The 26566-nt window shown below is 39.9% G+C and overlaps 1 protein-coding gene and 1 long non-coding RNA gene across 6 annotated transcripts; one reads left to right on the top strand and one right to left on the bottom strand.

Moving 5' to 3' along the window:
* Nucleotides 1-3836: 3836 nt before the first annotated feature.
* slc12a10.1 (solute carrier family 12 member 10, tandem duplicate 1) lies at nucleotides 3837-20621 on the bottom strand. 4 transcript variants are annotated; one of them, XM_040140616.1, is made up of 28 exons: nucleotides 20587-20621; nucleotides 19306-19485; nucleotides 18812-18968; nucleotides 17934-18074; nucleotides 17666-17741; nucleotides 17095-17190; nucleotides 15987-16126; nucleotides 15363-15473; nucleotides 15098-15209; nucleotides 14274-14401; nucleotides 14094-14178; nucleotides 13314-13471; nucleotides 12996-13103; nucleotides 12321-12444; nucleotides 11990-12091; nucleotides 10506-10661; nucleotides 10286-10385; nucleotides 9864-9975; nucleotides 9630-9764; nucleotides 9173-9279; nucleotides 8635-8717; nucleotides 8447-8512; nucleotides 7974-8078; nucleotides 7619-7730; nucleotides 6979-7065; nucleotides 6268-6403; nucleotides 6028-6095; nucleotides 3837-4919 (listed from the first exon to the last, which is right to left on the bottom strand). In XM_040140616.1, exons 2-28 carry the CDS (start codon nucleotides 19464-19466, stop codon nucleotides 4781-4783), a joined length of 3105 nt encoding a protein of 1034 aa, XP_039996550.1. In that variant the 5' UTR covers nucleotides 19467-19485; nucleotides 20587-20621; the 3' UTR covers nucleotides 3837-4780. The 4 variants fall into 4 exon arrangements, with proteins under 4 accessions (XP_039996550.1, XP_039996549.1, XP_039996552.1 ...); XM_040140615.1 differs by having other exon boundaries at nucleotides 9630-9975; XM_040140618.1 differs by lacking the exon at nucleotides 20587-20621 and having other exon boundaries at nucleotides 9630-9975; nucleotides 19355-19439.
* On the top strand, nucleotides 16456-24588 carry LOC120797213. 2 transcript variants are annotated; one of them, XR_005708469.1, is made up of 3 exons: nucleotides 16456-16687; nucleotides 16991-17210; nucleotides 24144-24588. It is a non-coding gene; the product is annotated as an uncharacterized LOC120797213 (long non-coding RNA). The 2 variants fall into 2 exon arrangements; XR_005708470.1 differs by lacking the exon at nucleotides 24144-24588 and adding an exon at nucleotides 17885-18073.
* Nucleotides 24589-26566: the final 1978 nt, after the last annotated feature.

The following is a 26566-nucleotide window of genomic DNA, read 5'->3' as shown; positions in this document are numbered from 1 at the left end:
AAGTACATTGCCGTTTAGGACATAGGTCTTCGCATGCAACAGAAACTAACCGTGAACAGGTGGAGAGAAAAAGTGTCGTTCCAAAATGTTCTGTGGAGAATAAAAAGAACCGAACTTACTCCTCGATATCTGAACTATAAAAGCCCTGGGTGAGGATTACTGTTAGAGTTTGCCTGCAATGATTTTGTCAAACAAGTCAGAGTCTTCACGTGCACATCCACAAAACCTCAGTGCAATCTGTGTTGGCCACATTAAAGTTAAATAAAAAAAGGGCAATACACACTCTCCAATACATGGACAGCTCCCTCTTATATCATGTGAGCAGTCAGTGAAAGAATGTCGGTATCTCTGTTGATGGCCTAGTGTGAGTTCAGGGTCAAAGCTAAACCTGAGACCCGGGTTTGCGCAAGGGCAGTGAAAAATGACATCTTGTCATTTATCGAGACGGAAAATGTAGGTGTGTGTGTGACCTTCCTGCCTCAGCACCAGCTGTAATGTGGACATGTGGTGTATTTTGGCTAATCATAGGGCGATCGCTGAGAAGAACGCGTACGAACGTGGCTTCAAGGGGGCTTCACGTGAGGGCAGCACACTGTAACTGTGTCTGTGTCTGCAGTGAGTTTCATTTTGTCCTATGTGTGCCGTTAAATCCGTGAACGTGTTTCTGAGGCTGTTGTGTGTTATGTTGTTGCAGTGTTTTCGTATACAAAATATGCATATGCAATATGTTTTTTTGTTTTTTTAAAAATGTATCTGTGTTTGTCTATTTGCATGTGTTTGCCTGTGCTGCGTGTTCCCGTATTTGCCTTCTACTCTGTGAGGCGTAAGGAAGCACAGCACAAATATAGAAGCACAAGCAAATACACAAACACAAACTTAATTAAAACACCACAAACTACAGAGGAAACATGCTGTATTTTTCTCAAATAATTGTGAAATAAATACTCAGAATAAATAAATTGTATTTTATGCAAATACAAAAAGTTAGTATACGGTTCCTTTCTATGAAACGCTTACAGTTTTCAGTAACACTTTATTTTAACCAGCAAATTTCCTGGAAATTTTCCCTGCTAATTTATCTGGTATTTAACTATTAATTATTATTATTATTATTAATTTCCAAGAATTTTCCACAAAATTTGGTACTAATTATGAGGAAAATGGAGAAAGTGTTCGGGTTTTTAAGAAAAAACTAGGAAACTGTGTAAAAAGATTTGTTGTTGGGCCCCTACAGACCCTCGTTGTACACGACATTGTCATAACGTCCCCTGGTAACCGGGGAAGTTAACTTCATCAAATGATGAAGTTGATGAATCGATTAGTTGGCAACAAGTCTGATATTTGTCATATCTATATTAATCATAACTTGGTCTTCAGGGAATAATAATAATTTCTGACAATTTATACACTGAACAATCAATCACTGATTATAAAACAAAAAAACTGTCAGTATTGATATGTACTGATAATGAAAATAATTGCTGGTTGCAGCCTTACAGTTGACCACAATATAAAGTCCCTTCACAATACCAGGGCTGCGGGACGGAGGATGGGCGGCCTGTCACAGTGGATATTGTACTTCAGCGGGGCAAATATCTAACGACCCCACAGACCACCTGGGGGTCTGTGGCCCCTGGGCAGCAGCCTTCTTTTCCTGGTTGGTAGTCCAGCCTTGTCTTGAGCTGCCACTCACTCTTGAGACTTCACTTTTCTCTCAGCAGATCCGGAAGAAGTGTGGTACATGCACTGCATTTAGAGACGTGACACCTCTCCATCAGAGAAATCGCTCACAGTCATTACATGGGTACAGCAGAGCACCGCTCCATGGTCTAACGGTTTAATCAGCATCAGAGAGAGCAGCTATCTGCTTAACTCAAAAAATGTGATCATCGAAGACAAAGATTTTTACATTTCATAATGACCGTCACCAGATCTTAACCAAAACTTAAATAAGGAAGGTAAAATGTTCCGTATTGAATAGTAGATTGGTGTATTCACGCTTATTTCCTCATGAAAAAAAAATGCTGACACACGGATGGAAAACGAAAAAAACAAAACAAAAAACACACGCTTTGAATTTTACAGAAAACAAAATACAGCCTCAGGAGATGAATAAGAGATCCACACTTTCAGAGGATACAGACAACTTATGGGAGAAGATGTTAAAATGATAAATACTGAATATATTGTGCATATTACTCAATATTTGAACGTTGAAGATCAGTACTTTCTGCATCCTAAACTAACTCTAACCTTACCCCTCTCAGTTAGGATCACTGTCACACCAGCAATTTTTCAGTCGCATTTCTATCGTTATCTATTTTATTTCATTTTATTTGTATTCAGAATTCAGACCCAGCTAACCTATCCTATGGCCACATTTATTTGACAAACAAGTCAAAGCACTGGATGACGTTGTTTGTTGTACAGTACAAATTTCAACCTAAAGACTATTCTTGGAAAATCTTGTGACTAAGTGTAACTATATGCAACTAAGTACATTTACTCAGATACTATACATAAGTATTAAGTAAGTATAATTTCAGATATTTTTACTTTATTGGAGTATTTCTATTTGATGCTATTTTCTACTTCTACCTCATTACAATTCAGAGGGGAATATACTTTTTACTCAGCTATAGTTATTAGTTACTTTAGAGATGAAGATGGGATATACAGAGCAGCTGATGATCTTATGTTGCATTGCTCAATGAGGATTTTTACTTGCAATGAGGTGCCTTTTAAATTGTGGTATTGTTACTTTTACCGAGGTAGAGTATCTGAGTACTTCGGCCACCACTAGCGTGCACAAATAATTTTCCACCAAGTTGAAATGTATGTAAAAAATGTCTACGTAACTGCTTTGCTAAATACATACTATAGCTTAGTTTTTTTTATTACCTCTGTTACTTTTCTATGTCACATTTCCTCACAGTTATTTGCTATTAATGCTGCGCATAAATCTCCAAATATGTAATGAAAGTCCTCAGTTAAAAACTGAATGAAACGTATTTGCTTCCACCCGATGGTGCCATCAGTCTGGCCTACAACACAGGTTACAGGCAGCTGTGAATAAGAAAGTGAATGTGTTTACCTTCATCTCAGACTTTGAATTCATATTCTGCCATTCCATTCAATATTCTCAGTTTTGCATTCAAAATTATTTTTAATTATTATAATTGATTCGAAATTTGAATGCAAGACTGACAATGTAGAATTAACGTCTGAGAATATTGAATTAAACTGAATATTTAGAATAGTGAAACTATTTCTGTGTCCAAAATCACTCCCTCGCTTACTCGTTCACTAATCCTTATAAGAATCACTCACTGCTTAACTTCACAGTGAGCAGTAATTTGAGATTTTGGACAGTTACGAATCCTCGTCATGACTGACAGGTGTTTTGCGACTATTCGTTTATGCGTCAATAAAACGCGACGTATCGTGGATCTCAAGCTTAGTAAATAGCACTAATCGTACAAAAGCCAGCTTCTCAAGCTCACTTCGCAAAACGAAGAGGATCAGGAATAGACCCTTGTGGGACACCTATGCTAACCTTGAGACGACTTGATCAGGGAACCATTGGAAACTACTTCTTGAGTTCCACCAAAGAAATAGTTATAACACAATTTAATGGAAAGTTCATCTAGTCCTAACAAGGACTAGATATATATTATCATATACAATATAAGAAATAGGGAGTGAGCTTGGACATACCCTATGTGTGTGAGTGTGTTCATTCCATATTCTCAAGTTTCTTTTAATAATTTCAGATTTTTTATTTCATTTTCTTAGACCTACATCCCATAACAGTTTTCAAACTTCTTGAATGCAGTACTATAATACATAAATCTATATTTACCGTATTTATACATAGACAGGTGATACATTGAGGAAAAACCTGAGAGAAACGTAAGATTCCAAGGCGCAGAAGCTTCCATAAGGGTGTAGTAAATGGTACAATTAAGCTATGGCTTATAGGCTAGGTTATAAGTTGTTGTATTTTGTACATTGTACATAGTGTTATTTTGATATTTCATTATTTAATTTCATTTTTATATTTTGATTTTTATGCATCGTTTTTCCTTATTGATAAATAGCTTTCAGAGTCGACTGCATAAGAAGAATTTCATTGTACAGGGAAACTGGTTTTTAACTGTGCATGTCACAATAAGGGCTTTGACTTTGACTTTGTCTTCGACTTTAGGGCTTTCACAGTCAACAGATCTCAGCCCAACTGAAGTCCGATGGGAACAGCGTCAGTGTTAGACAGAGCTCTCCACCACCATCGTCTTTTGGAAGGATGGTGTTCAGTCCTTTAGTAGAACATCCCAGGGACATCGCAGTCTGTATAGCCGTGCTGCATCTCTGATTATCTCACTGCCCGGATGAAACAATTCCTCTTTGGGTCCAGGTGCATCTTAATTTGCGTTCTGTTCCAGGTTGCGGCCCTGGCCGAGAGCAGCATCTTCAGGATCCTCAACCCTCCTGGTCTTCTCTTTGCTTTCACTGGCAGCTGTTGCCATTGGCAACCAGCTGAGCTCCTGAAGATGATCCTGATGGCAGTGATGCAAGTAACTGCGTTGGTGTTATCCTCCATCACTGCCCATGAGGGTACACTCTGGATATTGTCTTCATGTTCAAAGATTATTCGGTTTGTTAACCCATCCTTGGCACCAAAACTGGCACCTTGGTTTTTTTCCCTTTGTTCCCAGGGCATTGTTTTAATTTAATGTCTCAAAATATATAATAAGTATTGTCCATCCCTCAGATGCAGGATTTACTGGCAGTAGAAAGTGAGGCAGTTCTGCTGATTTCCTCGTATCAGCACTGTGGGGCAGTGGAGGCCGAAGGTCAGAGTTTCCAGCCAGGCCATGTAAAGAGCACTGGGGCAGTCACTCTGTGGCACAGGAAGGCTCCTGAAAGAAAAACAAAACAAACAAACAAACAAAAAAAATCACATTTACAGGAACATAACAAAAGAGCATTGACCTTATTGCGCTTTGACAAAAACATTGCACCTAATCTGTCCACCTAAACTCCATCTCTTTCTTTTGTCTGAATCAAACTGCCGTGGAAACAGCCATGGACTGGTGGCTCTTTGTGTCTAATTCTGCATCTGCATCAGGCAATGCATGACACCAAATACTTTTTCTCTTGTGATTTTAAATCTGTTGATAAATTACATGATCATTAGTTCAGATCGAGAGAAATCTGGAGCGCCTTTACAGACGAGTGGCGGCTGGTATGGCAGAAGATTAATGACTGTTAGTGATTGCTTTTAAATGCGATCTTCAACAGTCACATATAGCTGTAATGGTCAGCTGTCCACATACTTTGTTCCTCTGTCCACATACTTTTGGCCGTAAAGTGTCATTTTCCTATTTTCAGCAATTCTATAGAAGCTGGTGGCCATATCTGAAAAAATGCTGATCTCCCCACTAATGTCACTTATTAAATTCCTAAAATCCATCTCTAGTTTGATGGAAGTAAAATGGTTTTTACCTTATGATATATTAACCCCCACCCTAAGCACCACATTACTTTACTGTGTGTTACTATGTTGTCATTTATTAAATATCAGCATCCACTTACGGGTGCCCACAGGAGGAGTTATAGTTGTTGACAAATACACTGATAAACACTTATATCTTCTTACAACTACATCATAGTGTGATATAAACCATTTATTACATTTTCTGCTGCTTGTAAATGCTAAATACAAGGGCTTAAAGTAAAACTGATTTAATTATGAGACAGAGAGTAAGAACAGGATGGCTGTAGGAGGAAGGGAAGCCAAGGGGATGCTACTTTTTGTGGCCAAAAAAGTAACATCCCGTTTTCTTTTAGAGAAATCCTGCCATCTCCCCCTAGAGGTACACGATCTCAAGGGAAAGCTGCAATAGGCCACGTGCATTAAATATGCTCTATTTGCAGTAAATCAAATGAGGCTTAATGTAACATTTTCATTAACCTGTCATATCATCAACATGAAGACAATATCCAGATCATGTAAACTGTACTCACACAATCACAAGAGCAGCATGCTGTGAATTCCTCCGGATGATTTCATTCAGCCTCACTATTCTCTCAGTCTGCGAAAGGAGGAAATAAAAGTAAGGAACTGATCCAAAGTTGCACACGGCGGGGAAACATACATGCAACTGACAGGCCTCGAGACATTTGAAAGAGTGGATGGCATCAAAAGGGACGGCATGTTGTTGCAAATGAGGGATATGAATGACACACACACACACACACACACACCTTAGGTTTAAAGGCCTCAAACTCCTTGTCAGATATGTTCCATGGGGCACTTTGTCTCAAATCCTCATGTGAGATGTCTTCCTGCTGTTCATCATGCAGTCTGAAGGGGGCGACACTGTCCACAAACCTACTCAGGCTGAGAAGCAACAAGAACAACAGGGAAGAATTCAGTGAGCTGTAGAGGGACAGAGATAAACAAAATCTACAGAATGTACAACAGCTAGAGAAATCTAGGTTCAGTCTTTGACAATTTAAAGTCCTATCAACATTTATAAATGTTAAGTGCATCGACAAGTAAAGGTCTATTTTTTTAGGGCTGTGGTTTCTTTTAAATACCAATCCAGCGTTGAGTGAAAGGTTAAAAGCCCATCGAGGTTTACTAATGTTATCTGGGCATTTTAATCCAACATTTTATGTGATCATAAAATGGATTCTGCAGGCATGTGCATGTGCGGAATAATCCACAGGGCTGTCAAATTTGAAAGTACCACCAGTACCAGTGAGTCAGACTCAGGAATGGTCAAATATCTGCAAATGGTGGCTTTTGGGTTTCTCTGTTCAGAATTAAAGCCATACCTGAAACGTTGGATTGTGTAAGGTGTCGAAAATGCGAACCTGTCATTATAGACTGATTTCTTCCCTTTATCAGTGCAACAATTCTCAGTAAATGTTGTAACTTTCAAAATGCACGAAAGGGTTTTGTGGACATACTTCTTGGCTTGCGGACGCTTCTCGCTGTCTGTCATGACTATGACGTCATTGAAATCCAGACGGAACCTCTTCAGCAGCGCGATCATCCTGAAATACAACAGTCAGAGCTTCAGTGCACCAGTTTCCACGGAAAAGAAGACACAGAATAATTGGAGAAGATCAGAGTGGACTGATCGCGCATCCTGTAATATACTGTACTGCTACAGAAAAATGTCCATGAACTGAAGAAAATAAGCGGAAATGTTTATGTATGGCACAAAATAGTCCAGAATCTATCTAACAGTTTATAATCCAAACATATCTGGTTAAAAAAAAAAAAAAAAGATAAGCTGTATAAATGCAGATCATTAAAAGTCCAAATTAAATGGACTGCAGATCATCAGGTAATGTAGTCAAAATATTCAACACCCAGGATATAAAATTTTGATGTCTTATGGGGAAAACAGATTCATTTCATGATAATTGTAACTTTCCAACATTATTTGACCATATATGGAGTCTGGATGTTTATTTCCAAACAGGTGCATTGTGAATTAATTTTGTAGCTCGGGAAAAAGTGGAAAAAAAGTACGGGGACCTGACCAAAACCCTGGTGTGCACCAGAAAACTTATCCCAATAGGTAAAACGGAGGAAACCTACTCGTTGCGGCCTTCCTCCATGTTTTGTTCATCTCCCACGATGAAGACCCTGACCTTACAGCTGTGCCAGCGTTTTCTCCTTGTGAGCAGGTAAGGCACCAGCAGAGTCAGACCTTAAAAGAGAAGAAGAGGAGAAAGACAGCAGCTGAGGAAGAGGAGCAAACTCCAATCTCAGTGTCTCAGGGGGGAATGGCTGAAGACACAGCTGAAGGTAGAAGGTGATAGGCCTAAAACATTTTTTTTTTTAAACTGAGATGGCTATACTGATTGTCATCTCATCCATATTCTTTTATATTAATTCGATGTTGTACCCAAATGAATAAAACAACGTATAACTGGATGCATTGTCTGCTCACCTCCATCATCAGCTATCCAGTAGACGTCGATGGTCTTCTTCCCCTGGTCCTTCTGAAACACCGTCTCCATCTGATCGCTGTCAGCTTTAGTGGAGATGTCGTCAACTGTAACAGCAAGAGGAGGACGTCTGAGGTGTGGGAGCAATAATTGTATTTCCCCTGAGAAATATTAGGAAGCAATATCGCACTCTGTGGTGTCCCAGAGAGTGCAGACAATGTTTGGAGGGAATATCAGTGTGTTTGACAAAGAGGCAACAGGGGGGTCCGTTTTGGAACAGACTGGGACACTTATCTACATAGGAACAAAACCGGTGTCCTTGGTTTGTTTTAAGTAACAGTTTGATAAAACTCAAGCTGAAAATATTTAAGATCCTATATCAGCTACAGTTCGACCTGGATCACTTCCACTAGGGAATTATTGTGAGTCAATACAGTGTTCTCAATGTGTATGTGTGCATACGGTAAGTGCTCACCTGATCCCCTCTCCGGAGACTGAGACTCATTTTCAAGAGATCTGTCAGGATCAAAGCCGTAGTTCACTGGAGGAAAGATATTACATCTTCAACATACATCTTACATCTTTTTTTTTCAAGGTATACAGATGTGTCATATTGTAGGAGAGCACAAAGCGTAAATTCAAACAAATGTGTGGATTTGGAACCTTCATAATCAAACTGGTCGAAGACATCCAGCCCGTCCATCATCCTCAAGATACACAAACAGTAGTTGGAGTCAAAGGTGTCACTAAAGCAAGAGAAGAGGAGTAAGTTGAGAAGCGAGTTTTAAAGGGAAGGCTTTACAAAAGTGCTACTCTATGTAAAAAACAAAATTACTTATAGTCCAGTTAATTTTCTCAGTCGGAATATTACTGCAGCTGTAACTATAAAAACTGGGTTGCAGATTTGAAAATTTGTTTGTTGTTGCTGTTTTTGTCACATTCTCATTGCCACTCGTTCTTGCTCCAAGGCAGCGTTATGTATCGCTGTGAGACATGTTTTTTAATTCTGACTTACAAATATGAGCTCACAGTTTTAGTTTTCGAATGGCAACAATAACCTATACAGAGCTACTGTATGTAATCTTTCAGTGCCAGTTAAACCATGAAAAACGGCAACATCAACAAAACGTTTCTGCTTCAAGGCACTACATAGCTCTCTTGATTTCTCTTTAGAAAGCACCATTAATAATAACCAACTTACTATATGGTGCTGATATAATCTTCAATGCTTTCAGGAGAACTCTCCCTCCAGTCTGTCTTGAAGCCCAGGACCAGAGTGTTGGGCTTCAGCTTGCCAAGACCAGAAGCCTTAAAAATTGGCAAATGTGAACAGAAATTATTTTTAAAGTTGTAGGTTAAAGAGACATGGAATGATTCAATGTTCTATCGAAAGAACACAATAGATGATATGTGCTGAGAAACAAATGATAATGGAGAAAAACAAGACATAAAATAGAGGAAAAAGTCCTTCGTGTCAGGAATGTAGAGCCATCTGGGCGCACTGGAGCAAACTATTTTCTACAAGGATGAGTTAACTTCTTTGTAACATGTTGTCATTCTGAAGCCAGATAAATACCCAGGTGTGCTTTGTACAATTAAAGCTGTAATTACTTCCCACAGGTAAACACACGCAGCTTCTCAAATAGCAGAATTTGTACCTGCATCAAGTTTCGAGCTCCACTTCTGAGGCTGTCTGCGGTGAAAGGAGTATAAAACGAGCGCACCTTCCTCTTTTTCATCCACTTCACCAACCACACTGTGGGATCCTGCGGCCGAGTCTGCCTCTCATGCTCCTGGAGGAGTCCGAAAATCAACAAGATCTCAAGATAAGAACGCAATGTATTTAAGGACATAAACTTTTGGAGCAAAGCTGTTGGGACCGGATGACTGACCATGATTATGTCGCCACAGATCATGAGGCCTATGTGCTTGGTGAAGGAGTCAACAAAGTCCACCAGTGCGGGTCGCTGGTGTGGGGGCCCAGTCAGGACGAGACACTGTGGTCTGAGAGAACGCATCAGAGTAGACATATGAGGGTGGACAGTCAACGTTTAAATCAATACTTTCACCACTGATGAGATCATCTAAAAGATAAAAAGTAAGTACACTAAATGACGAGTATGAAATAGAATTCTAGTTAAAAATGGATTGATGGACAAATACTATTAGAGAGATAGTTTATACAGTATATTGGCTCGGTGTTTTACACTCATTGGCCCACAAGAATAACACCTGTTCTCATACAATAATCAGCTGTCTGAAGCGATTTGAGGAAAATTGATGCATAATTCAATTGAGATTTTAGGTCACTCACCTAAAATTCTTGACATGATCCTCCACACCATACAGAGAGACGGAGTATGACAAAGCCAAGTTGTATGTACCCGCCTGGACCGACGATCCCCAGTTTACCTCTGTGGATTTCAAAAAAACACTTTTATTCCACTTATTCTGCTCTTTCATCTAGGCCGCATTAGTCTAACATAGTTAAACATAGTTGAATTTTAGGATATGCTGTTTGCTTTTTGACTTACGCGGCTTGTTGTAGTTGACGTATCCAAACAGGAAGAATATAATACAGAAGGTGAAGAGAGCAGCCGGCCAGTTCAACAGGAACATCAGAACTACAGAGATCAATGCTCCAAACAAAGCTGTCCATTTACTGTAGTAGTGAAATGACGGCCTCCAACCTAAAGGGGGTGAGAGTGAGAAATAGAGGACTTTCATGTGCCATTAAACACAACCTCTAATTACATGTACACACTCCTCTATCTCAAAAAGCCGATGATGTCTTCAAATTAGATTTTGAGACCTTTGGCATCTCAGTAGGCTGGGAAATTGAAATCACCTGCCTCTGGGAACAGCGTCTGAGGTTAGTTTTCTGCTTGGTTACATGACACGCATCCATCATTTTAATTTCCACATCTAACAAAGGGTGGCCAGGGGCCTGTCCCAGCAGGAAGCTGGCAAGAGGTGAGGTACAACCTTAACAGGTTGTCGGTCTGTTCAAGGGAAGTGAAGCTGTTATGGAAGCATAATAATAACTCAGTGCATCTCGGCTCTTCACACCTTTGTGAGCTTGATAATGGTCCAATATAGCAGCCAGAGGGGAAAAGGCTGTCTATAGTCATTAAATTAAAGACCAACAGGTTATACAGAAAAAGTATGAATTCTTAAACCCTAATCTTTATATCAATGCACAGCCGAGGGAGAATTTTTTACTTTTTTAACTGTCCTTGATACGTTCATGAGGCTGTTTCATACAGTTGTTTCTCAATCAGCTTTCAGAATTATTACCTAATGGTTTTCCTGAGATTAATCTCAAGTTCGAGAACACTTTTTAGTACAATTCACAGTCATGGAGCGCCCTATTGGCCTCGGGGTTCTAGGCACTGACAATGAACTGCAACGTCCCAGTTCAAGTCCGGCTGGGGACCCTTGTTGCATGTCATTCAGTATCCATCCTGTCCTCTCATTTCCTAAAGCTTCTACTATAAAGGCATACAATTCCCCCCAAAAATACTTCAACTAAAAAGGAAAACATACAGATGAACACTAGTGATGCGCTCCATATCTGTTTCAACAAAATTATCACTTATTAAGCCATTATTTATGTACAGTGGAGTACTAGTATGTGCTAGTAGATTTGTCTGGTATTTACAGGACAGGTAACAATGAAACAAAGAACTTTCTCATTGAAGAGGGGTCTATTGTCTGATCTTCAAGTCTCAGAAGCAAAGGCGGAATTGGCTCTGCAAAAAATCTTAGGAGGGAGGCTGGAGAGTATGATGGGTCAGCAGAGTTTTCGACTATGATGCTGGAGGCTGCTGCTTGTTTCCTGTTTTCTGCGAACAGTCAATGCCTGTGTCTACAAACGCAGTATTTCTGTAACGGTGGCCAAACAAGAAAACTCAAATGGGTCATTTTGGAACACAATGACAAACATCCAAATTTTGTGATTTAGTTTGGAGGACTTGTCTTGTGTATATAGGGTAGAGTGTGTGAGCAGGTCACTCACCAGGGGAGTTGGTGATTGAAGCATGAAAGCAGCTGAAGTTGATGAGACTGTAGGAGCACAAGAAGAAGTTGGAAATCAAGGCTGCGATTATGTCCAGCTTACCTATAATGATACAGGAGGGAGAAATCAAAAACACATTACAAATCCAGACATATATAAAGGTAACAACAAACTCATGAAAAGGCCTTTAACCGTTTTCATCTTTACTTAAATATTTCATCATTATAAGAAGGACAAAAACACATATTTGCAAAGGGACTGGAATATAACAACAAATAGGAGAATCAATAATTCCAAGGAAGAAATGATGACAGTATTAGATCACACCCACCAATGAGAATGAAGGCCACAGCAATGATGTAGCATAGGATATAGGCCCGCAGTGGCTCATCGTTTTTTCCATAACCCTTTGCAAAGAATCCAATGTACGGGTAAATTTTGTCTCTGCAGAGACACTGGCAAATAAAGCAGAAAATATCAGCTTAAAAAAAGAATGTACTCCATTTATACATACATTAGTCCATTAGATGCTCCATAACTGTCCTGTTTCTTTGTTGCTCTTTTAAGAGGTAACTGAAACTTCAGCAAAGATGGCAGAGCTTTTGTGGGAAGTGGTGTCATTTGTTTGAATAAGCCATTGTAAAATGTAGACCTGTTCTGCACATGGGACATTAGTACTATGTAGACCTTTTACAGCCTGCCAGTCCCATAAAAGGTTAAATGAATATGAAAATCTAATAAATGCATCAGTATATTCGACCCATGTCTTTTCTGTCATCGTGAAATGCACTGTTATTAAAATATCCAGGTGAACTGCATTGCATAGTGTACAGATGATATTTTTTAAATATGGTGTCTCCCCTCAATTAAAGTAGACTGGTCACCCAACAATGTCATAAATCTTTGAAAACTTTATGTCTAAATTGCAAGGGCTAATGCTCAAAAGAAGTCAATTTGTCTTAATTTAGGGTGGAAGTGTTAAATGGCTAATGCTCTGTTTTCTCACCTGAAAGACTTTGGGAGCAGAGACAAGGAAGCCAAGAGCAGATGACAAGCTGGCTGCAAATACACCAGCAGTGATGAGGTAGTAGAAACCTGAAACTTGGCCCAGTACCTGGTTGGAATAGTCATCATGAAGAATGTGATAAAGTGCAATGAGGAATCTACATTATCCTATTCTATACAACAATTTCTTAAATTTAACATTTATGGAAAACTGTGTCAGTGTATTAACCAAGTGTAAGACTTATGGGATAAAAGGAAAGATATTATATGTTTATTCAATGATAAACAGAAGGCCTTTTGCCACTAGACTTCATGGTACCTTTGAATTGTTGGCCAGACCATACTGACAAGTCTTTTCCTTAATGCATTCTGTGAAGTTCCAGCCCATGTTACATCCAAGACCCACACAGCCATCAGTGGTGTTCCCAATCAAAATGTCAGTTATATTCCCAGAAGCGTCCCGTATGACACACGACCCTGGAGCAGAAGAAAGATTCAAATATTATAGTCAAGATATAAGAATCAGAGAAATTATATCATCCATTGCAAGGAGATGAAAATTTTTCTTTGACATGGCTAAAAGGTACAAACTGAAGGTCTCATGGTCCCCTAAGCTGCTAGCAAGCGAGGCCAAGGCTGGGACCAGAGGTGGGATGGGTGCTATTCTTATTCATTCCAGCTGAGTAAAATAGGGTCCTGTTGTATTGCCCGGGTCTGTGTGTCAATATGTCTTAGAGCCTCCCTTCCAATCAGGTCTTTCAAGTTTTGAAAATTAGAATTAATGATTTTTGGAGGTGTTAGACAGAGATAGTTTATACTGTGGCCCCGATGAGTTACGACAAAGGTTTGAATGGTCCTGTAAGATGTCATGAAGTTTTGATTTCACGTCTCTCTTTTTTCCACCCATTTTGAGCCCACCAACTCTGTGACGCTCATGCAGTACACCGATGACACTGCCCTTAATATGAGTACTAAATCGTCATTCCCCATGCCTCCTGTCTCTCCTCCCACAACCCGAATGACCCCCACCAGTTAAAATAATTTACTAATCGAATCACAGGCAAATCAATACAAAATAAAAGCCAAATGAGTAGCTTACCAATAGTTAAAGATATAGCTAAATAGCTGATTGTAGTCCAGAAAATGGCCATGAGGGTGCCTTTGGGGATAGCAGTAGCAGGGTCCTGCAAAAGGGAACAATATACAAGTCAGGACTCATCCAGTTCTTGTTGGTAGCTGCGGTGTAAGAAGTATATATCTGCCTTCTTTCTTGTCATACTTTGAGGTCTCCAGAGATGTTGGCTCCAGACAGGATGCCGATGGCGGATGGGAAAAAGATGGCAAACATTTGGAAAAAGTCTATTCCAGGTCCATAGTGTGGTTCCAGGTTCGATATGAAGATTTCTCCTGGTGACGGGCAACAAAAAAAAAGTCTCTGATAAACTTAAAATATAAGTTATATATATATACTTTATATAGCAAAACTGATGGTGTCATAACTTACAGAAAGTGGCAGAAATTAGCTGAAATAATGGTATTTTCAAATGGTCATCTGGTGGCAAAGGGGAATGAATCTGAAATGTTCATACATTTCTCTTCCTGACTTTGAATTTAGAAAACTGATGTTGTGGACACTGAATTATTCAGTCTAGTTAGCAAAAATGATTACTTTTCAGATTCAAGATTCATTCAAATACATTCTCAGGTCAAATACTTTGAAAAAATAAATTTGTTTTCTTGTTAGAGGTGTAATTACAGCTACTTTGCCACTGGTAACCTGTTTTCTACAGATTCTACAGATTCTTTTAAAAGAGGAGTTTAATTTAAACAGATTTTTTAATACAGATTTATGCTCTCTTAATCGTGCAAACAGACTATATTTCAACACTACTGTGCTTCATCAGATTCAAACTTTTAAATTTTGCTGTCTTTGAACTGTGAGGAACCTGATTCAGCTGCATGTTGCTGGAAGGTGTGCATTAGAAGAACACCATTCAGTGACTCTACAGAAGGTTTGGGCTTAGATTGGCTCTCTTTTTCTGTAATCGAAGTCTGCCCACCATTTTAAAAAAGTGATTTTTCATAGCAGAAACTTAGACTTACTGTTGTATCCAAAGATGCCCTGGGCCTGTTTCTCTTGACTGGGAGGGATGATTGTGCCCACAAAGTAGTTGGAAAAGGAGACCAGGAGAACTATAAAGAACACTATCTGGGCCTGAGAGACCGAGATAAATGGAGAGAGGAGAAAGTAAAGGAAAAAGTTATGATAAGAGGAACAAATAGTGGGACGTAATGGGAGTTAATTGGCCAATTCAAGCAAGCAAAGTGAGAGTGTGAGAGAGAGCAGGATGTGCGGAGACGTGCTCACCTTGGACTCCCACTCCATTCCAGCCAGCGAAATGAACAGAAGAACCGTCACCGTGATCACACCCACAATACGGACATCATTGTCTGAATCGACAATTACGACACCAAGGTCCTAAATACATCAACCAAATTATTCATACATACATAAGAAACCAAACATGGTGCTCAGTCACATGACGTTCTGGTACTTAATTCATTTCACACAGCATCATAAGGCGTCTACTATTTCTTTTTTGAAAGATCCCTTTGATTTAAGATAACTACTGAAATATACCTCTATAGAATGAGCTTTGGGTAAACATTAAAGTCTGGAATCATCTTAATATATAATATGCATAATATTGGAAACGCTTTTGACTTCACGGTCACATAGATATATGCCTTCACAATACTGGTTTATTAATTTCAGGTTGTAGAATTCTTATAGAAGGAACAATGTTCTAGTTAAAGCCAAATTTCATGAACTGAATTGAAGAATATCAGTAAAATAAAAACTCAGTAAAGAGTTAAAATATTTGAAAGCATAACAAACATGTTTTATCAGGGATTCTTGCCTTGTCAAGTGTCTACAGTCTCAAGGGGGAATGTAAAACAAACTTATGGTTGTTGTTTTTTTGTCAAGTACCTTCATTAGATCACGGACCACCTCTGCAAAGCCCACAGTGTTGAGTGCACAAGCCAGAGCGTTGGCGAAGGAAAACACCATCCCGATCGGTCCACCGATCTCGGGACCCAGGGAGCGGGAGATCATGAAATAGGCCCCACCTGAAAAGGCATTTTAGACCACAGAAGAGTCACACAGAAACAAGGTTGTTAACATACAATAGGTTTTAAGAATAAATAAATAAACAGATAAATAAAAACCACTGAGGTGTAAGAGCTCATTCACTCATTCATCCAATCTCTGCCTGCCCTTTTTCATATTACTACCTCTCCTGTCATTTCAGACCCTTTCACGCCCTCCTGTCCAACAGTAACCCCGGCTTTCCTGGCTTTCCCGCCTTTCAGCCGCATGACTCTCCCCCTCCCACCTACTCACCTGTTCCCAAATCCCTAATCAGCTCTGAGTAATTACACCGGCCCATTTCCACTCATTTCCTGCCAGATCGGCTCTCGGTCTTTCCATGACACAGATTTCCAGCCTTTCTTATCTGTTTTTACCTGCCTGGTGTAGACTACCCGCCCATTTTTTGGATTTTGCCCTTTTGCCTGCTCCTTTTGCTTGTTGCCTGGTTTATCTGCCTGCCTGGTACCGACCACTGCCTACGCCCTGACTTCTCCTACTGTTTGTCCGTGCCTGCTTCTGCCTGCCGAGCCTTAATTAAGGTGAACTCTTTTTAACTTTTACCGGTGTCTCTGAGTTGTGCTATTGAGTCCTCCTATACCTGAGCTGTGACATGAAATATACATGAAACTATCAAAAACCCTTTTGACATATACAGCTTATTTGTGAAAAATCTACAAACTACAACTCAAAAATTGTAATATTTTAAATTTACATTTTCATTTCTTTTGTCTTGAGTCTGTTTGAGTTCAAATACAAGATTCTATTCTTAAAGATCTGATCAGTTATTTTTAACAGTACAAATAATCACATGTGTAACACATGACATCATTTTCATACATTAGATAAAATCAGTACATCACTGTAGCCACCCTCGTGTATAATGCTGAAAAACCAAAACCTCAGCTTGAACCTCCACGTTTGCACCGAGACAAAGGAAGGGACTGACCTGAGATCACCCTCCCGTTGGTGGCGATGGCTGAGATGGAGAGGGCGGTCACTGAGGTCACCGTCACAGACATCAGGATAATGAGGCAGGTCCGCACTGAGATAAAAATGAAGAAGGTGGGTGAGAGTTCTTATTTATTTTAGTGGTTTTAGACAGCTCTTGAGTTTCCTTTAAAGTGCCATTAAGGCTATTTCTAAGATTCGATTCATAAGATTTCAACAAAATATTCCAAGATGAAATTTGATAGGCCTCTATTGTAGCATGTTTTTTAAGGAAATAAAGGTGCAGTGGGTACAACACATGCACGAGTTTGCGAATCACTTATAGTCATCACTTAATACAGAGAAAACAAGGATAATGGCACTATGCTGCAGGTTTAAATACAAGTCAGGTTTTGATCAGTGTAGGGCACAAAGTTTGGTTGAAATACATATTACAGTTCATGTCTTTACAAAGTGAGTATTTTTCTCTGTGAAAACATGAGCAAGAGTGGAGCCAGGGAGTGTTACAGCGGGGGGGGGGGGGTAAAGAGGACTGACTGAATGGAGGAATGAATGAGGTGGTAACTCACAGATGCCTGCCTGAGAAATGATGAACGACAGGCGGAGAAACAGGATGACTCCCCAGATATTCAGCATGCAACGCATCTGTGTGAAGTTCAATAAAAAAAAAAAAACAGCTCTGTGGGGTTTTTTTTTTTTATTCTGAAGGTTTGTAAGATTGTTTCACATATAATGTGTTCAAACAATTGAAATAAGCAGTGTTTAACACTCTCGTCCATGTTCTACAGCCTGTATTTGCAGTGCGCTCAAACACACACACGCGCGACCCTCACTCACCATGACTCCAGACACCCAGCCAAATCTAACGGGAGCTTTCTCCTGACGGGCTTGTGATTCTTCATATTCGCTGTCATTGATGATTAGACTGCTGACCGAGTCCATGGTGGTGTTTGCTACCTCCGACCCTGCCTCCACCTCCTGAGAAAAATACAATTTAAACAACAAGGGGAAACATAATCATTATTGTGTTCTAAACTACACTGTACAGTAATGTAATGATACATTAAATAAGGAAATCAATGGTCATTCAGGGGATGTTTGTCAGTCTATACTTTCCAGTTACCAGCTTTGTAGGGTCCAACATGAGTAATTGATTGTAACCGCTGAACACTGTAACCTCGTTATCAAATCAAGGTTCATTCAACCACATATCTTTACTATTTTTTCTGTTTTGACGAGGTAACAGAGCAGACTTGGAATATCATTGAATAACTCATTTAAGTCTCAGAAATGGCCTAATGATAACGAATCCAATTCAGTCTCTACACCTAATATTCAATAAGCTTTGGTTTTGCCGTAGCTAAAAAAAAAAGCTAAAAAAGTAGCTAAAAAAATGCTCTCAGCTAATTGCGATTACACATACACTGAATATATATTACATAATATCTAATGAACTTTGACCTTGAGCATTCAATGTTATTTGTTAGAACTTAGTAATAATTGATTTAATTTCATATTTTTGAAGTACCTGCTTTTTACAGTGATCCGTACTAACTGATTGCTTGCAAAGAATATACACACTTTCTACAAGACTATGATTCTAAAACGGATGTAAGATATAATGTATACATATTCACAGTTCAATGGGCCAGCGCCTGCCACGTTAGATGATGCAAGGTGCTTTGCGATGTGGCTCCCAGAGGCGGACAACTTACATCAAACGCCTTGCGGAGAGCCTCCAGAGACGGTCGGCTCCGCGAACTCTGGTGTGGCAGTGTGCTTGTATAATGGTCCAGCTGTGGCACCAGGTCTAAGGTGCTGTAGAAGGAAGATCTCCGCAGCTCCAAGTTTGAGCCCCGGTTCTCCGATAAACTGTTAGACAAGAAAGTCAGAGCAAAGGTGTTTTACAGTAACTATTACAATAAATACTGACGCTAAATTGTAGTTGTGATGAGCTGCAGTTCCTGTAATGGCCCCTACATACTGAGGTTTAATCTTGATGTAGTATATGGTTTTAAATATCACAGACTGTCTTGTCTGTCTCCTGTGACCTGTAGTATCTAATAATGCAGGCATAAAACGAATAATGCCAAAGTAACATTATCTAGTTGTGGGTTAACATTCATCAGTTTTTACTTTGGTTATAAGTGGGTGTGAAAAATCTAAATTGGAAAGTTATAAAGGACACTAGAAGTTTAACAACACAAACCTTGAATCCACATCCGATATTACAATAGTTGGAGGAATTTGGAGGTTACCATCTTGGTGTTGGTGGCTGGCGTCGAAATCCGGGGAGTACCCGGGAGGTCCTTGTGTTGTGAAGTGAACACAAGTGCCTCGATGTTCTTGTTTGGATTGGATTTTCCCCATCGTCACGTCTTACCGATTCCTGCGGGGAAAATAGGCCTGAGAAAATTAGAATCAGTGACTCTCTCAGTAACTGCAGTAAGCACCGCATACTGCGCTTAAAACTGCACTGCTTTATATTTGGCCACTCTGAGCGGCGGAAAAAGCCGGAAACAGAACTTCTGACATATATTCACCCTCTATAAAGTTACTATGGCAGTCGTGTACACAATCGATCATTCAGGCTGCACAGTACGGTTGGTGGTTGGTAACCTTACATGCCGTCATTTGATCGGTTGTTAAAAGTGTACTCCATAGATTTAGCATTGCACTGACCGCTGACAGTTCAGTCAGAGATTCAAACGTGTTATTCTAGTCGGAGCTAGTAGGAGCCATGTATATAAAAGCTTAAATACACTGTAAATATCCTCCACTGTGACCACGTTGGTCCATTATATCTGTTTTATGTTTCATTTTACTGATAATGATTCATACCCTTTAAAGGAACTCTTGCTTGACCAATTACTGATTCAATTGAGGTCTCGCAAGACCAGCGTGTGGGAGGCTTCTTTTTCACAAGACACTGAGCTCTCCCACAATACATCTGCATGAGAAATAGTGAACGTGCAAGTCTTTTCTCTAACCCGCTACACATCCTAAATAAAAATCGATTTTTGATAGGGTTTAATTATGTGAGAATTTCCGTTAATTGTATAATTTCTTCATTGTAAATTTCCGGCGAGACCAAAAAACATTGAAGTTGCAAATTGTTGAAAATTACTATCATGTTAGTCACTGTAATAACTCACTGTGAACTGATTATAAAAGTCGGCTTCCGTAAACCTAAATAATGCACCGATCAGTGAGTTCCAGTAATGAGTTAGAGTTGGGAAAAGGCAAAGGGAAAAGTGATTAAAGGCAGAAGGACAGAGGAAAGACATTAACACTGTTACTGAGGTTAATTTAAACTGTGATTAACACTATTAAAACTCACAGCAATAGCCTAAAATGTATCCATTTAGTATACAAATTTTACTTGAGATTAAACCTTCTAATGTTCCATCATCTGAAAACACTTAGTTCCTATAATGAATAGAAGACTATTAGTAGGAAAATAATAGAAAAACAAGTCTTAAGTACTTACATGGGTGTTTTCAGTTCCAGATGAATACGCAGTTGTCAGCAAATGAAATATGTTCTTCCATTTCACACTGCGACTCTTTATATCTGCAGTGAGGTAGGTGACGACCCCCCCACACCGCCTCATCTTCCTGCCTCCCCCTCACAGACACACACACAGACGTACTCACACACCCAATCATCTTTTTCGTTGTCACTGAAAAAAAAAAAAAAAAGCAATTCCATATTTCATAATGGAAAATTTTTATTCTTTCTGACGCTATTTTAGTTTATTTTTATTCCAGAAACCCTATAGTTTTAAATAAGGTAAATGACTCAGAAAAATAGCCTTTTGGCAGTGCAAAAGCCTTTAAACGCTCATCTTCACACCAATCCAGTCAGTTTTTGAGTGAAGATGCAAAACATTTTCACCGGTACTATTCTGACCCTTCATACTATCCCCTCATAATTAGTCTCTATACCAAAGAAAGAACCAAAAAAATCTATTTCGCATTCATAAATACCTTATCAGTCATTAATAAATAGCTGGATTATACAGGTTTAAACCCTATTTAATGTTTCAGAGAGCAGGGGAAGTGCATTCTTCTATGTTTTACACTATATGTTTACGGAGAAAAAACATACCAATTCACGATCACATTATGTTATGGTCCTACGTTAACTAAATATATGAGTTATTTTCACTCGTTGTGGTTTTCCAGTGTCCTAAAATTATTATTGTTCCAATTTTTCCCTAGATGAAAGTTTTTACTTTATCCTTTCATTCAAAAGAAGGTTTTTAATTTTTAATCCTGCCTCTTCTGACACAGCAATAATTCTAAATGACAAATTAAAATATGACAACAGGTGCTCTGATAAGTTTTTGTTGGCTGACTCAATCATGTTTTTTTTTTATTTTTTACAACTGCTGACTGTACATGACTTAGTGATGTTTACCACGTCAGTAATGCACAGGAAGAAACTCCTCTACTCTAAAAATAGTATGAGCCCCCCCCCGAGATTCTATTCTAGTCTTTTCTCTTCCATTCTATTCTATTATTTTACTTTCACCAACCTTTCAACGTGCACTTTATGGACTTATATCATTGCATTATTCAAACGTTTCTCCCAAGACACCAAACAATGTCAATTACTATTTTTTTTTTTTTTAAAAACTAGCCGATCATTTTCTCATTTTAAACATGTTACGCATGCCGCAGATAGTGAGAGACACTAAGGACAATTCAGAAGAACTCTAGAGACCATCGCTCTTCATGGCAGTGCCCCCAGGCACCCAGAAACCAGCCTGTACTCTAGAGCTGAAATGATTAGTTAATTAATTGATAAGTCGATTGAAAGGAACATTTATTGGATTAATCGTTTGAGTAATTTTTTTAAGCATAAATGTGAAAAATTTCACTGGTATTAGTTTAAAATTGTATAGATTCCTATGTCAGTAAACTTGCCGTCTTTGTTTTGTCTGCACAAAGAACAGAACAAAACAAACCTATTAGAATATGTTAACTTTGGCTTCAAGCAATAATGGGAGCATTTTTCACAATTGTCTGACATTTTATACACAAAACAATCAATTCTTATTAAAAAATAATTGTCAGACGTGTTGATAATGAAAATAATTGTTCATTTGCAGCCTAACAGTTTTCCTATGTTAGAATAATACTACCTTGCCCAAGGTTTTTTTGACTATAAATACTTGACATGCAGAGAGATGAAAGCAATTTGGTAAAAAGTATTTTTTTTTTAATGGGTTTATGGGTTTAAAGGTTTAGTAGGTGACTTTTAAGAAAGACAAAGGTGAAAGCGCTTAAAGGCAGTTCCAGCAGACAAATCCATAGTACCACACTGGTAAATATGTTGTAAACGGCCACTTGAACAGGTCACAGAACAGGATCAGGATAAAGGACAGAAACAGTTTTAGGGCAGGTTGGCTAGATTGTATAGCAAACTACAAAGCTAAGAAACACAGAGGACAGGTGAATGAGAGCTGGCATACACACCGACGGGGCTAATGGTGAAGTGGCAGCAGGTGTGTAGGTGTGCGGGGAAGTTCAGGTGATAGAGAACGGGAGACAGGTGAGCGGGTGGATCAGGGAGTCGGGTGATTGAGGACACCTGGCAGGGGGATGGACAGTGGCAGTGACCGCAGGACTAGGTAGAAATGCAGGACCTCGGGAAGGGAAAAGGTGGCTGAAGAGAAGGGCAGGGAGGCAGAGTGGGCAGAAACGGGACTGGGGCAGTCACCGTGGCAACATTACAATGAATGAGCTCAATATAAACTAAAAGAATTAAGTTCTTAAAACTAGATTTTGACACAGGTTCGCTCTATAAGACCACAAAGTAAGACCTTTGGTTCTAACAAATCTGTGATTAATCGAATTATGTAGAGCCAAAAGATATGGAGTGAACATGGACTGTGGGGGACCCCGGGCAGTTACCCACTTTGCCCGGTTGGTAATCCAGCCTTGATCTGTAACACACTAAATCTGATTAGATGGGTTTCCTGAGAGTACAACATTGGGAACCTAACCAGTCCCTCAATGAGAAAACATTGTCTTTTAAATTTTAATTTGCATTAAAAATGATACAGCCATGTCACCCCAGGGTGACGTTCTCCCTTTGGTTTAAGAAAGACAATATTTTACACCCTGTACTGTGTGGTTTCTTCTTGCAGGGTATTCTTCATAGTGCCAGTACCCTGCTATAATTAAACCTGCTCTATTGCCTCGTCCCCTACATGTTCACAGTGCCATTGTGCCCTGGTTAAAGTCACTTGTTACACCCACACTGGTAGAGGAATCACTAAGGTAGGTGTCTGTGCAGCGACTTGTTCCAAAATGAGATACTATCCGTTTCTGAAAAGTGAAGTCTCCTCTTACAACAGTTTAACAGACTACGTTGTAGTCCTCATGCACTGTCATCTGTGGAGTATAAGGTGATGCAGACATTCAGGATTTTGCAACCCGGCATTGCTAAAGAGAGTGACCAACAGGCACGTAACCTCCTGTGAACTTGGGAGTCAGTCATACAGGAATCACATTGTTGACAGTTCATTTTAAAGGTGAGGTTACATTTAGAAAACGTAAAAAAACATCTCAGGGGTCATGAGGGCAATCAATGTGTGTCTGATATCAGAGGAAATAAGTGCAGTGACTATGTATGTGACATTTGTAGGAACAGAGAGTTCACACTGTTCCTCCCTACTAGCCTCGTTCTTTTCTTATCTTGGCTCTCCCTTTGTATATTGCACTCTGACAGGAAATGTCTTACCATCTGCGTCGTGACGAGAAGGTAGGCCCGGTGTCAGCAGGCGCAGCAAAAAATTTATGGAACGACACAAAAAGGAGGAGGAGGACTTATATAAATAAGGGGCGAAAGAGTTTGAGTAGGAGACGGAAGAGTAAGAGATAGAGAGAGCAAAACATATACATATTGATGGTGGAAAAGGAACGCCAAGAACTCTCCTCCAAAACCAAAAAAAGTAGCACAGAAACAGAATCACATCATATGTCAGACGCTAAAACCCGTCACCCTCATCACCAACCCTTTTCATCTCTCCTGAAGGGCGCAGATCTCATCCTCAGCTCAGGCTCACGACACCCTCTTCCTTCCCCCTCCCAAGAAGTCTCTGCACCTTTCCCCCTCCCGAGACAGCTCCTTCCAAGCTGACAGAATTGTGCTGGCAGCCGCCAGTCGAACCCCCTGCAAGATTTGTCGGCTCAAAACAAAAATCGGGGCTTGGAGTGGAGGAAATAGCCCGTCGCTTGAACCCAGCTGGGTTAAGGGCTGCTCTGGACTTTACGTACCATGGAGAGGTGACTGTGTGACTTGATCAACGATGGGGGACAGTGTCTAGAAATGTAGAGGTTGAGGCCAAGGCGCACATCAACGTTGACGAGCACAGAGAAGGACAAGAGCTTTGTAGTCATGTGGAGAGAGGGGTAGGGTGTGGTGTCACGTACTCAGATAAGAGGCAACCCAGGATGTTATCTTGACTGTCCTCACCAGGAAAAATACAGCACAAATGGCTAAAATGACCTATGTTCACATGTTCCCGACAAAGGACCATAGCCATATGAACTAGGATTGCTGTGTGTCAAAAGCAAAGGTGGAAGCAGCGTGACGTCGTAACACAAGATCTGTGCTGGCGGGGTCGCGCTGCTACAGGTACCAGCGAGGTGACGTTACTATGCACTGTTCAGCAAAGTAGTCTACCGGGAATATGTGTTTGCCTGCGTTTGCCGTTGCAGTGCATTGTAAAAAAAGATGATATGATGCATGGCGGCAAAAGTTACACTCAGTGTTACTCACTAAACTGAATAATGTGTATCCTTGAAGCTTGACAAACATGTTGAGTGCATTTCTGTCCTCACTGAATATTCCAAATCATGCATTGTTTACATCCGACGTATGGTGGTTTTCATTGTTCGGCTTCCTTTCCTCTTTTTTTTTTTTTGCACATCGCTACGTTTTTTTGTGTGTGAATTGTTCCTTTAAAATGTTGACTAGCAGAATAGCACGAAACTGGCAGCAGGCATGTGTATCGCACCCCCCGTGAGCTCACGTGTTTGCACGCGCGGCACTTAGAGACGTGCAGATTACAAACAAAACGGGGACCCACTTGTAAAACCATTGATTCGTAGTGTTACTAGCGGTCAAAATCTCTGCAGGGTACGTTTTTTGGGGCAAATGAGCATCTGCGTCGACATTTATCTTACATTCCATTTCTGTCAACACGATCCTTCCTCTCAGCCACTGGCCGATCAACTCTGCATGGCCTCACAGGGATTGTGCAATGTGAAGTGTGTGAAATGTGCGGCGGCAGGAAGTTAAAAAAAAGTGCAAGCAAATCATCTAAACATTAAACAAAAACCTCATAGTACAGGTGGCGGGGAACCGTCGCAGACCCTCGCTACCACACAGTTGTGGCAACCATGAATTGGCCTTTAGGGAGGAAGTTCGAGTGGATGGCTGAGTGTCCAACTCCGATATCTGACTTTGACAGGAAAGGTTGCTCTTTGCATTCTGTCTGCTACTAACAGTCGACATGGTCTCTTTAACTACGGCCGCAATCTTTACCTAACCTTAATCAAGTGGGGTTTTTTTTTTTTTTTTTTTTCTGTGCCAAAACTCGTCAAACCTTAGAGTTGCCGGATGAAAAAAACGGTCAGATTAATAATTTTTCTAACTGTAATTTGCCTTTTTGAAAGCAGTAACAAACAATCAAAAAAATCCAGGTGACAAGGGGCTTCAGGTCCGAAAATACTCATATGGGTCGCGTCTCCGGATGCCATGAAGATTAACCTGTTTTATCCTTAAGTTGGGAGAACTGAAAGAAAATAGAGTTGAGAGGAATAGATGGAAAACCAAAAAATGCAAAGAAGAAAGTTTTTCATGTCAATTCTGGATGAAAATATCCTTCAAATGCTCTTATGTGGGGACATATCACCAACCACTCCTCGTTGAGTTTTTTTTGAAAATCTAGCAGTGGCGGAGGACATCCGCAGATCCTTTCCTGAAGCAACAGTATACTGCAATAATACAAGTTAAAGTGTTGCATTCAAAACCTTACTCAAGTAAAAGCACAAAAAAATATCGGCAAAATGTGCTCAAAGTATCAACTGTAAATATACTCATTATGCAGTAGAACGGACCCTGTCAAGAGTTAGTTAGTATCATAACCTAAGGGGCTCCATCAATTTCACACATCGAAGTCTTCATGTGTGAAAAGACTTGTAAAAAGCCCTTTTGTGGCTCTAGAGGGAAGCGCTCAAATTCTCACGTACTTCCACCTAATTTACAGATTACCTACAATTCCCGGTAACTCTTTTTTCGTAGAATATTTCATAAACATGTTGCTATCAGCTGTCGGTTATGGGGGTGGGAGTAGAAAGCAGTTTCGGTGACAGTGGCAACAAGAGCGTTTTTCCAGTCATAGTGAGTCACTCCTTTACTCAGTCCGCGATGGATGTTTTGCGTTACGTTGT

Source organism: Xiphias gladius, chromosome 12 (genome assembly GCF_016859285.1).
Source record: "Xiphias gladius isolate SHS-SW01 ecotype Sanya breed wild chromosome 12, ASM1685928v1, whole genome shotgun sequence".
NCBI lineage: Eukaryota > Metazoa > Chordata > Actinopteri > Istiophoriformes > Xiphiidae > Xiphias > Xiphias gladius.
Note: the sequence above shows the minus strand (reverse complement) of the source record. Positions and strands in the feature narration are given on the sequence as shown.

Coding starts and splice junctions, on each gene's coding strand:
- slc12a10.1 (XM_040140615.1), bottom strand. CDS start 19,466: ATGGGGAAAATCCAATCCAAACAAGAACATCGAGGCACTTGTGTTCAC. Junction 12,445..12,995: donor CTGCTCCCAAAGTCTTTCAG/GTGAGAAAACAG, acceptor TTTATTTGCCAG/TGTCTCTGCAGAGACAAAAT. Junction 10,386..10,505: donor CGTCAACTACAACAAGCCGC/GTAAGTCAAAAA, acceptor TGAAATCCACAG/AGGTAAACTGGGGATCGTCG.